General features: G+C 45.8%; 1 protein-coding gene across 1 annotated transcript in view; it reads left to right on the top strand.

Moving 5' to 3' along the window:
• The window catches only part of HAUS8 (HAUS augmin like complex subunit 8), a 75,008-nt gene that overhangs the window by 39,088 nt on the left and 23,485 nt on the right, over nucleotides 1-12,435 (top strand). The window contains exons 3-4 of the mRNA XM_042781590.1: nucleotides 5,179-5,243; nucleotides 6,182-6,237. Coding sequence (XP_042637524.1) covers nucleotides 5,179-5,243; nucleotides 6,182-6,237 — 121 coding nt within the window. The remainder of the gene's footprint in view (nucleotides 1-5,178; nucleotides 5,244-6,181; nucleotides 6,238-12,435) is intronic.

Below are 12,435 nucleotides of genomic sequence, written 5' to 3'. Positions count from 1 at the left end.
CATTGGTGTTCAATGCATCAAATCTATTCTTTAGATGATCTCTAAATTCAGGAGGGATATATTCAAGATCATATTTTGGCTCTCGTGGATTAGTATGTTACTAAGCTTGACACTAGCCCTGCAGGGGTGTGATATGGCAAGTGACTGCTAATGGGTATGGGGTTTCTGTTTAGGATGATGACAGTGTCCTGGAACTAAATATAGGTGGTGGTTGCACAATGTTATGAATGTACTCAATGCCACTGAATTGTTGACTTTAAGATGGTTAATTTTTTCCTTTTAGTTGTAAAAGTAATATGTGGCATCTCAACAATTTCTACGTGTACAATTCAATGACAGTGATTACATTCTTCAAATTGTGCAGCCATTCTTGCTATCCTCTTCTGAATCGTTCCACCGTAAAATGGTTCAGTGAATCTCATCTCAATTAAAAGAAAACAAAGCAGGAGGCATGATGTAACAGAGGAGAGAGGGACCGGGAGGCTGGAACCATTGACTCACCAGCGATGAGTTCTGGAGAGTCTAGGATGACTCCCAGGTTTCCGGTTTGGGTGATTGTGCAGAGGAGGATGCCAGGAACAGACACTAGCAGCGCAGGGTGGGGCAAGCTCAGAGGCAGGGACCAGGCCTTGGCACTTTGACTTGGCCAGTTTCATTCTGTGCAGTTGTGGTTGTCACGGCAGTGGGATTCCCCTCACTCAGCTCAGTTCAGCCACCTTCTCAGTGGGCACTCTGAGAACCTCCAAGATGAGACAAGGCTGGGCTTGGGAGCGCATCAGCAGAGAGGTGCCCTTGACAAATGTCCTGGGGGTGTTTACATAGTCCTCCCAACTCTGCGAATATCCACCTGTTATCCTGCTTTGAGAAGAATGGTCTGGCAATCTATTTCTGATAAATCAACCATCCAGAACTCCTATGGAGCACAGTTCTACTCTGGGACACATTTTGTGACATGTGAAATCTGTATGAAATTCAGATATCAGTGTCTATGAGTAAAGTTTTATTGGCATGTTGTTATTGTTGTATGTGCCGTCAAGTCAGACCAGACTCATAGCGACCCCTCCTTGGGTTTCCGAGGCAGTATCACTACGGAAGTAGATTGTCCCATCTTCCTTTCGAGGAGTGGCTGGTGGGTTTGAACCGCCAGCCTTTTGGTTAGCAGTCAAGTGCCTTAGGCACTATACTACCAGAGCTCCTTATTGGCACATAGTCACACACATTTCTTTGTGTGTCATCTGATTGTTTTCAAGCTGTAATGGCAGAGTTGAATAGTAGGACAGATAGTGTGTGGTCCAAAAACCTGACATTATTTACTCTCTTGCAGAAAACAAGTTGCTAACCTCTGGGCTATAGAAACATGTCTGAGGCCTTAGCTTTCTCTCGAACTATTCTGGCCTGGTCCAGCTTTTCCTTGATCCTTGATCCCATATTCCTGTCCATCTTTCCATCCAAATCATTTATATTGCTGTTAGCTACCATGAAGTTGACACCTGACTCATGGCATCATCACACACAGCAGAATGAAATGCCATCTAGTCCTCTGCCATCCTCATGATTGGTTGCGCATCAGACTGATGTGATCTGTAGAGTTTTCATGAACTGATTTTTGGAAGTAGATTGCCAGGCCTTTCTTTCTAGTCAGCCTGACTCTGGAAACTACTGAAATCTGTTCAGCATCATAGCAACACGCAAGCCTCCTCTGACAGACATCATTGGGCATGCCATGAGGTGCACTGGGAATCTGACCCCCGTCTCCTGAATGAGAGGCGAGAATTCTACCACGAGCCACCAGTGCCCCCTTTAAAGGGCTGATGAGTTTCCTTATCGTTATCATCTGGCCCCGCATCCATGCCCCTGCGGAACCCTTCTGGCGCGCCCCCTCTGTCACTGTGTGCCTGATGTAACCATACTTTATTTACATCTCCCATCTGTTTCTAAGTCTGGAGCCCTTGTCTTCACACTTGTCCAAAGAGGAAAGTACTGCTCTTCCCTTTCTGAGAAGGAGCTCTTTCTTCTGCTCTCTGCACCATCCCTGGCGGCATACAGTAGGCATGGAAACATTGATGTCATTTGATGTTAGAGTATCCATGACAAAGTTGAGATCTTCCTTGAGAATTGGCAGTAATATTCTCACTTCACAGAGCTTTTCTTCTTTTAGTTGTTTCTCAAGCTCGGACATTCAGCCATGCCTCTGTATCAGTGTTCTGGGGTTGCTGTAACAAAATACGACACACTGGGCAGCTTCTAACAATAGGAATTTATTCTGTCACACTTGGAGGCCAGCAGTCTGAAATCAAGGTGTCTGCAGGACTGTGCTTCCTTACCTCTCCCCTTCTGGTGGCTCCTTGTGTCCTGGGATTTGACAGCATCACTCTAGCCTCTGCCTCCATCATCACATGGTCTTCTCCTCTGTGTTTGTGTCTCTCCTCTATTAGAAGGACACCACTCTCATTGGATTAGGATCCGATCAGTCCCTGGTTTGCTGAAATGGTTTGGGCTCAACTACTAACCTAAAGGTTGATGGTTTGCACTTGGACAGGGATCAGTGCAGGAAATTGTGGACAAAGTGGGAGAACAATGTGGAACAAAACTAAAGATTATTTAAAAAAAAAAAAAAAAGGTCAAGCTTACTGGTCTGATAGAGCCTGGTGAGACCCCCAAGACTATGGCCCCTGATAGAGCCTGGTGAGACCCCCAAGACTATGGCCCCTGGTTGTTCTTTGGGTCTGGAATTGAACTCACTCCTGTGGCTTCCTGCCAAACAATAGACAGGCATATAGGGTGAACATTTACATCAAGGAGGTATACTCCTTAGAATAATCAATCACAGGAGAACAGAAGGGCAGTATTTGCACGGCGAGATAGCTCAGGGCGCAGGAATGTATAGGAAAGGACACAAGGAAAAGGTAACTATGGGGAGGAAATGGGGAGAGAGCTGTTAAAATGTGGAGAATTGGAGTCAATGTGAAACAAAATGTGTACATACTGCTGTGTGGAAAATGAATTTGCTCTGTAAACTTTCATGTAAATCGCAATAAAAAAAATAAAATAAAGACTGTTGGTTTGAACCCGCTTCCTGGTGCTGCAGTAGAAAGACGTGGTAGTCAATATCTGTAAAGATTACAGCCTAGAAAACTCCGTAGAGCAATTCTATGGGGTCTCTGTAAGTCAGAATTGATAGCAACAGGTTTGGTTATGCCAGTAAAAATGGTGTAGGGGTGGAGCCTGACCTCCTCTAATATCACAAGTGGGGAGAAGGATCAAGATCAAGTGGAGGTTAGACATGCCTCCACCTTACATTCTTTTCTACCAACTTTGACATCAGCCATCCCTCCCATGACACTCTGCTTCTCTGCAGGATTTGATAATTCATTGCAGTGCCTACACAGAACTCAAAGACAGTGCTCATGATTATGGGGTTTATTATGGGAAATAACAGGTTACAATTCAGAAACCACTCAGGATACAGTTCTTCAACCAGGATAGGCTCTTCTCAGCTGTGCCACAGGCACACTTCTCTCTGACCTCAGCCTCCTGGCCCTGCAGCCCCTTGGCCTCTGCCCTGCTTGGACAAGTGTTACAGAGTTCTTTAAGTTCTGCCAGTAGGTGCACAGAGAGACACCCTACTCTGCCAGCAAGGCTTCTGCCCAAAGGCACTCAGCTTTCTTCCTTGTGGGCCAGGAAGCCCTCCCCTCTGTCTCATGCCAGTCTCTTGGTTCTTCTGCCATTTCACTGCCACTGCTTCTCACCGTCTCTGGTGTCACAGCTTTGTCCTGGTTCAAGAAGGTTTAGAGCAGTGATCTCAAGTCCAAAGGATTCCTGGCTTTTCTTTCTTGATGGTGAGATCTCCCTGTTCTGCATCTGGGATGGCTCATATTAAGGCTGGTGGGATGGCAAAACTGAGCAGTTAGGGTTCCATGCGCCTTATCTGCATGGTCCCACCTCACAAGGGTGCCATGCATCTCATTTACATAATCAACAAGCTATCCATTCCCCGTGATGGGCCAAAAGTACCTCACATTGGCATAATCCCACCCAGTCATCTGGTGGGAGTCACAAAGACCGTGGCTAGAAGAGCCATACCAAGCACTTCACTGCATCACAGTGACCTCATGTTAACTAATAATATCTAGACCCTATTTCCAAACAGGTACCAGGAGTTACAATGTAGACATATCTTTTTGGGGGACACAAGTTAACTTAAGACACTCATGTTGCCCCATGTGACCAGGGCTGGGATTCCCCTAGTGGAGCTGTTCCTGTTGGGCAGCCCTGCCCCACAGAGCTTAGCACAGGCGTTGAGGGTAGGTACTGGGTCTGGCTCCCTGAAAAGCCCAAGCTTCTCGCTTTCTTCCCTGTGGCTGCTTGTCCAGTGATGTGCTTTAGTCTTCTAAACCAAAAGAAACCCCAAACTCACTGCCATCAAGTCGATTCTGACTTATAGCGACCTGTTTTGGGTTTTCGAGGCGGTAAATCTTTACAGAAGTAGATTGCCTAGTCTTACTTCTGTGGAATGGCTGGTGAGTTTGAACCACCAACCTTCTGGTCAGCAGTCAAATGCCTTAGGTTCTACGCCACCATCTAGGACTATCTTAATAAATACTACCCATGGGGGCTTTAAAAACAATTCGTTTCCTTACAGTTTTGAAGGCTAGAAGTGCAAATTCAGGGTGTAGCTCTAGGGGGAGGTCCTTGTCTCTTTCAGCTTCTAATCCAAAAAAAAGCAATCAAACTCACTGCAGGGGAGTCAGATCTGCCTCATAGTGACCCCTCCCTGGGTTTCCGAGGCAATATCACTATGGAAGTAGATTGGCCAATCTTCCTCCCGAGGAGCGGCTGGTAGGTTTGAACCGCAGCCTTCTGGTTAGCAGCCAAGTGCCTTAGGCACTAGGCCCCCAGAGCTCCTTCAGCTTCTAATAGCTGCGGGCAGTCCAGGGAGTTGGTGAGCTTATGGATGCATCTACCTCCATCTTCCCTTGTGTATGTGTTCATGTGTTTTTTTGTTTTTTTTTAATCTACTCAGAAGTAATTAGACTTAGGACCCATCCTACTCTGCTATGACCTCAATAACAAAAGAAAATTCCTATTTCTAAACAATGGGGTTAGGACTTCAACATATTTTTGGGGGGATGCACAATTCAAGCCATAATGAGTTACGAGGACCATCCTCTCTTCTAGGAAGCCGTTGACAGCAGGTTCCAATACCCCCAGTGGTGCTAAACCAAAAGGAAAAAGAGTACAAGGTGAGCAAAGCCAGGATCTGCTTCATGACCCAGTTTTTTTTAAAAGGTAACTTTTCTTTTATTAAGTGCTACCAGGTAGGTGTTTCAGGTAGACCTGTAGGAAGAGCCAAGCACACTGGCTAGTGGGAAGAGTGGGAAGGATGGAACAGCCATGTGCAGAGTCATGGGGTGGTAGGTATAACAGGGAGGTGGGCAAGAGTGGGTGAGGGAAATTGAGAGGTGTCAGGTGGATGGGTTCAGGAGACTCAGGCAGGCTGAAGGGCTCCTGGAGTCTTGGCACCACAGGGAGTGAGCTGGGGAGGGAGGAGAAGCAAACTGAGGCACTGGGAGGAGGTGATGCTTCCTTTTGTCTCCTCCCCAAGTCTATTTCCTGATTTGACCCCCAGCAAATACTCTTTGATCAGAGCTCCCTGTGGAACTCTGACTCTGCTCGTAGTGTCTTGCATACACTAGGTGTTCTGTAAGGGTCCTCATATACACACAAATAAAACAAACCATACCTGTTGCTGTCGAGTCAGTCTGACTCAGGGTGACCCCATGTGTGCAGAGTAGAACTATACTCCATAGGTTTCTCAAGGCTGTGACCTTTCTGAAGCAGATCTCCAGCTCTGGCTTCAGAAGTGCCCCTGGGTAGGTTTGAATCACCGACCTTTTGCTTAGTAGCTGAGAACTTAATGTTTATGCCACCCAGGGACTCCCTTACATATACCTGGTGTTCCATATTAACCTTCTCACATACGATACATGTGCCACAAATCCTTGAGGCTGCTAGAGGACACGTTTGATAGTGTTAGGAGAAGCAGTGCCTTCTGTTCCTGTTGTTTAAGTGTCTGACTTCCTGGTTGTGGGGTGGGGAGTAGTTGGTTGTCCTTGGCCCATTGGATCTTCATAGTCATTTTTTTTATAATTTGTGTTATAAAAGGATTGTGTCTCTGTAGGTGGAAGAATGGTTGAACCCCGATATTTGCAGTATGAGAAGAAAACAACCAAAAAGGTAACCCTCAATTTGTATTGAAAATCCTTATCAAAGTGGTTCAGAGAAAAGTCCTCTGGGTTGTCACCATAGGCTGGGCAGAAGCATCATGGAATCTTTGCCCAGTTGCCCTGGAGATTTCAGTCCTCAATGCTGACTTAGGTAGCATAGTGCCTAAGGCACTTGACTGCTAACCAGAAGGCTGGCGGTTCAAACCCACCAGCCACTCTTTGGAAGGCAGGTTGGGCAATCTACTTCCGTAGTGATACCGCCTTGGAAACCCAAGGAGGGGTCGCTATGAGTCAGGTCTGACTTGATGGCACATAACAACAATAACAACAACAATGCTGACTTGTGAGTAGCTGATCAGTCTGAGAATTCCTTTTGCAAAGCTGTGATCCTACCTGTTGTTTCCCAGTCTAGTGCTGGACCCGAGTCTTTGTTCTGCAGATGTTAGTGCGACACTACGACTCCTGCACCCCACCGCCTGGCCAAAGAGATGGCAAGGACACACTGTCTGGGCCTGGGTGTGGCTGGGACCTACAGGGTTTCCTCTATGAACACCCTGGGGTATGGCAGGGCTGGGACAAACCTTGTTTGTTCCAAATGTTTTTATTTGCATATGCATCGCACACACAAATTAATCTCTTTCCCTTCTAGTCTCCCCAAGACCCCAAAAGCCATCTGGTGGGCACGCCTTTGCTTTAACCCGCCCCCCTCCCATCTGGGCAGGGAGGAAACAGTCGCGCCTGGTGGCGGGACTGGGCCACTGGGGAAGAAGTGCATGCCTCCAGGTCCAGAAATGGCCCTGAGTCAGAGTTTTAATGGTAGGGGGAACAGGGAGAGACCAGCCCCCACTGCGTCAGGCCGGGGCCCCAGAATCAGAGCTGTGTTCTTTGCCTGGTGAAAAAGCAGCGTGCGACCTGCTTGTATAGCCAGTGCACGGCCGCCAGCAGGCAGAGGGGGGCACTGCTGGGCTGGTGCGGTTGCAGCTACTTGCTAGAGAGGTCACCTTTGCTTTGGCTATGTCTGTGTGGTGGGATGGTGGTAGAGCCCCAAGTGAAAGGAAACAGCCCTACGTAGATCATGGCTTGGTCCGGTGCTGCAAAAAGGGCGTGGGGATGTCTTTGTCTAACCTCGTGTAATTTAGCAACTACAAAAAGGGCATGATAGCATCATTGTCTGACATGTAACTTCATGATGGGGAGACAGGATCAGCATCAGCCCAAGGCTCTGAGGCAGAGGTCAGACACACCACCACCCTCCAAACTTATTACCAATTTTGACACCAGCTGTTCTAGCATAACACTCTTCTCTGCTGGGTTCAGTAATTTGTTACAGTGGCCACACAGAACTCACAGGTAATACTCAGGATTATGGGGTTTATTATGGAAGCAACAGGTTACAATCCAGGATCAGAAACAACTCAGGATACAGTTCTTCAATCAGAACAGCTTCTCAGCTGTGCTACAGGCAGACTTCTCTTTGTCCTTGGCCTCTGTCCTGCTTGGACAGATGTTAAGAAGGTCTTTTAGCTTTCCTGCCTGAAGGCACTCTTCTTCCTCTCCCCCTGGGGCAGGAAGCCCACTATGTCTGGTGCCAGTCCCTCGGTACTGCTGCCTCTGCTGCCACTGTCTGCCATCTCGCCACAGGGATCTCAGGTCCGTGTGTGTGTTGCACTCCTGGTTCTTCTCTTGATGGTAATGAGATCCCCCATTCCGCCCCTGGGATGGCTCATTTTCAGCCTAGTGGATTGGCATAACTTTCCAATACCCATGTTAGGGTTCTAGACACCTTATTTCCATGGTCCCACCTACATAAGCGTGCCATGTACCTTTTTCACATTATTAACAAGCTATCCAGTCCCCTTAATGGGCCACAAGCACTTCATACTTGCACAGTCCCACCTAGTCATCTGGTGGGAATCACAGAGACCTTGGCTAGAAGACCCTTAATAAGTAATTCACTGCACCATGGGTGCACTTTGGTCATGAAAGTGACATCTTGGGAAAGAAAAACATAAGAACCACTTCAGAAAATAGCCTGACAATTTTTTTTTTTTCAGCCTGACAATTTTTAAGTAACACTAAACATTAATTTACCCTGTGACCCAGACATGTCCATGTATGTTGTTTACAATAGTCCTATCTGCTTCATTTATAAGAAAAAAACAACTCACTGCTGTCAGGTCATTTCCAACTCACAGTGACCCCTCCTTGGGTTTCCAAGGCAGTATCTCTACGGAAGTAGATTGCTCAGTCTTCCTTCTGAAGAGTGGCTGGTAGGTTTGAACCGCTAGCCTTCTGGTTAGTAGTCAAAAGCCTTAGGCACTATGCCACTAGAGCTCCCACTTCATTTATAATAGCCCCAAATGATTATGAAAACAGTGTGTGTGTCCTTCACCAGTAAAGTGAACGAACACACAGTGGTATAGTCACACAGTAGAATACGCTTCAGTAGTAAACTAGAAGCGAGGAGGGCGAGACTTCAGCTTGCTCGCTTTGGACACATCATCAGGAAAGGCCAGTCACTAGAAAAGGACATCATGGTTGGTAAAGCAGAGGGTCAGCAGAAATGAGGGAGGCCTCCAAGAGACGTACTCTACGACAACGGGCTGACACGTGCCACAGATCATGAACGTGGTGCAGCTGGGCGGCGTTTCCTTCAGTTGTAGGTGAGGGCACCAGGAGTCGGAGCTGACTCGACAGCATCTAACGACAGCAGATAAATGCAAACATGGGTGGATCTCAAAGATAAGATGATGAGTGGGACAGCCTTAGACAATAGTACATGGTGTAGAGTTTCATTTATGTGAAGTTCTAGAGCAGGCAACTCAAATTATGGTAAAAAGGAAATCGGTAGTGTTTGTCTCTTAAGGAGGGTACTGGGGATTGACTGGGAAGAGGCATGTGGGAAGTTTCTGGAATGATGGTAACATTCTAAGTAAGGTCCCTGGGTGATGCAAAGAGTTTGTGCTCGTCAGTGAAGGCAAACATGGGTATAGGGGTGGATAGATGGGTGGACAGGCTGAACTATTAGGCATGTCTATGAAGTGGGGAATATATCCAAGAACACGTATAGGGTTGGCAGACAGTAGTCCTATAAGTTTATGTGAATGATTGGAATTCCCAGGTGTATAGTAGAGCTGACAAGGGGCAAGGTTGTCATCACTGCTTGGTCATAGCCAGCTACGCAGAGGGACTGAATAGTTGAACCTGTGGGCTCGGGACCATAGTCGCAGGGGACATCAAGCTCAATCAGTGTAACATACTATACAAAACATTGTTCCACCTCCTACTTTGGCGAGTAGCGACTGGGATCTTAAAAGCTAGCAAGCTGCCATCTAGATGCAATGATGGGTCTCTCCTCATCCAGAGCAAAGAAGAATGAAGAAAACCAAAAATTCATGGAAACAATCAGTCCTAGCAACTGGTACACCATCCGACCTGCAGCCTATAAGACTATGAGACCAGAAGAACTAGATGGTGCCTGGCTACTGCTGTCAACCACTTGGAAGGGGATCTATGTAGGAGATCCTGGATAGAGAGGGAGAACAATGTGGAACAAAACTCAAAATCATTTGGAGAAAAAAAAAGGAGGGGGGACCAGGTTTGCTGGTCTGATAGAGCCTGGTGGAGACTATGGCCCCTAGCTGCCCTTCAGGTCTGGAGTTGAACCCACACCTGTGGCTTCCAGCCAAACACAAGACAGGCATATGAGTTGAACATTTACCTGAGGTAGATCCACTCCTTGGAGAGAACAATCATGGGAGAAAGAAGGTCTGCTTATGCACAGGGAGACAGCTCAGGGGGCAGGAGGGCATGGAGGGATGGACACAGGGAAGAGGTAACTATCGGGAGAAAGTGGGAGGGGAGCTGTTGCATAAATTGTGGTCAATGTCATGAGACAAAGTATGTGAACTGCTGTATGGAAAGTGAATTTGCTTTGTAAATTTTCACCCAAATTACAATTAAAAAAAAAAAAAAAGAGTTTGTGCTCAATTATTAACCTAAAGGTTGGTGGTTTGAACCCACGCTGGCAGTCTGCGTCCATACAGAAACAGCCAGGAAGACCCTATGGAACAGTTTACTTTGTAATACAAGGGGTCACCATGACTCTGAATAGCAGCTGGGTTTGTTTTTGATTTTCTTTTTTGTAACATTGTGTGTTTAGATGAGAATGATTTGCACTAGTGTATGCATTTGTCTAAACTCAAAATGGGACTTTAAAAACAAAACAAAACAAAACACCAAACATCTACTTGAAAGATTATTGATGACATGGGAAAATGTTTTGTGTGATATTAAATAGAAGCAGTGGATAGATTACACAGAAGCATGTTTTGTTTCCATGCTGAGAATGGGGAAAGGCAGAGAGAGCTTGGGGTTTTTTCCCCTCGATTTTCCTAATCTTTTGTTTATGGTTAATGAAACATAGTGACATTTCTGCTACTGATTGTTCCTTCTCCTCGGAGTATGTTGGGCAGTGGATTCTTGAGAATGCGACTTGATATCTGCCTTAAGGAAAAGGACTCCTTTGCTGGAACTCTTGACTTCCCTTAGGCTGATCTTCAATCCAAGGGGCTCTGTGTGCACACTCGAAATATTGACAATAATGCCCCCTTGTGGTTGAACATTGTAATCATTTAGAATTTTAAAAGCTTTTCTGTTTTTGCAATGTATTAAGAGGTGCAACCTGTGTATGGCAGAAACCTGTCAAAGAAGGAAAACTCATATCTTCCATTAAAATGAGCACTAGAAAAGTGGTGAGACTGTACCCTGTCAAAGGCAGAAAACTTATGAGACCCAGGAAAACAAGACAGTCCCGTTGAGTTGTGGTTCTCACGTACACTGTGACAGGGTGCGGTCTTACCACTTTTCTCTTGCTTTCTGCTGCAGCCTGTCCCACTGTATGTGAGAGCCACAACTTGATGGGACTGCCCTGTTTTTCTAGGTCTCACAAGTTTTCTGCCTGTCTTCAGGGTGCGGTCTCACCACTTTTCTAGCACTTCTTTTAGTGGAAAATATTTACGTTTTCCTTGTCTGACAGGTTTCTTTCTCCTCACGCAGGTTCTGGCTTTCTGTACAGAAATTATGAAAATGCATATAACAAAACATATGCCATCTTGGGAGCTCTGGTAATGTAGTGCCTAAGGCACTTGATTGCTAACCAGAAGGTTGGCGGTTCAAACCCACCAGCCACTCCTCAGAAGGAAGATGGGGCAATCTACTTCTGTAGTGATACTGCCTCGGAAACCCAAGGAGCGGTCTCTATGAGTCGGGTCTGACTCGACGGCACATAACAAAAACAAAGATATATGCCATCTTAACAACTTCTGCATGTACAATTCAGTGACATTGATTTCATTCTTCAAGTTGTGCAACCGTTTTCTATCTCCTTTGCCAAGTCTTTTCACCACTGTGAACATAAACTCAGTGCTCTATAAGCAAAATCTCCCCCTTCCTCCCTCCCTGCCACCCCTGGTAATCTTTGGTTTCTATGTGTTTGCTTATTTTGTATAAGTGAGATCATACAGTATTTGCCATTTGGTGATTGATTTTATGCAGCATCATGTTTTTAAGGTTCATCCACGCTGTGCCATGCATCAGGGTTTCATTTCTCTGAACTGATGGTATTGAAGGAAAAAGTTCAAGCTACACTGAATGTATTGATAAAAAACAAGTGTCCAGGAATTGATGGAATACCAACTGACCTGTCTGAACAAATGGTTGCAGTGCTAGAAGCACTTGAACATCTATGCCAAGAAATTTGGAAGATTGCTACCTGGCCAACCAACTGGAAGAGACCCATAATTGTGCCCATTCCAAAGAAAAGTGATCTGACAGAATGTGGAAATTATTGGAACATCATTAATACCATATCCAAGTAAAATTTTGCTGAAGATGATTCACAAATGGTTGTAGCAGTGTATCAACAAGGAGTCACCAGAAATTCAAGCTGGATTCATTAGACGGTATGGAATGAGGGGTAGCACTGCTGATGTCAGATGGATCTTGGCTGAAAGCAACGAATACCAGAAAGATGTTTACCTATATTTTATTCATTATGCAGTCATTCAACTGTGTGGAGCATAACAAATTATGGATAACTTCGTGAAGAAAGAGAATTCCAGAACACTTAATTGTGCTCATGAGGAACCTGTATATAGAAAAAGAGGCAGTCATTTGAACAGACAAGGGGATACTGCATGGTTAAGAA

The sequence above is a fragment of the Orycteropus afer genome, unplaced genomic scaffold (genome assembly GCF_000298275.1).
Source record: "Orycteropus afer afer isolate SDZICR_OR568_19922 unplaced genomic scaffold, OryAfe1.0 scaffold00136, whole genome shotgun sequence".
Lineage (NCBI taxonomy): Eukaryota > Metazoa > Chordata > Mammalia > Tubulidentata > Orycteropodidae > Orycteropus > Orycteropus afer.
The sequence above is the reverse complement of the archived record's forward strand: the minus strand, read 5'-3'. Positions and strand labels throughout refer to the sequence as shown.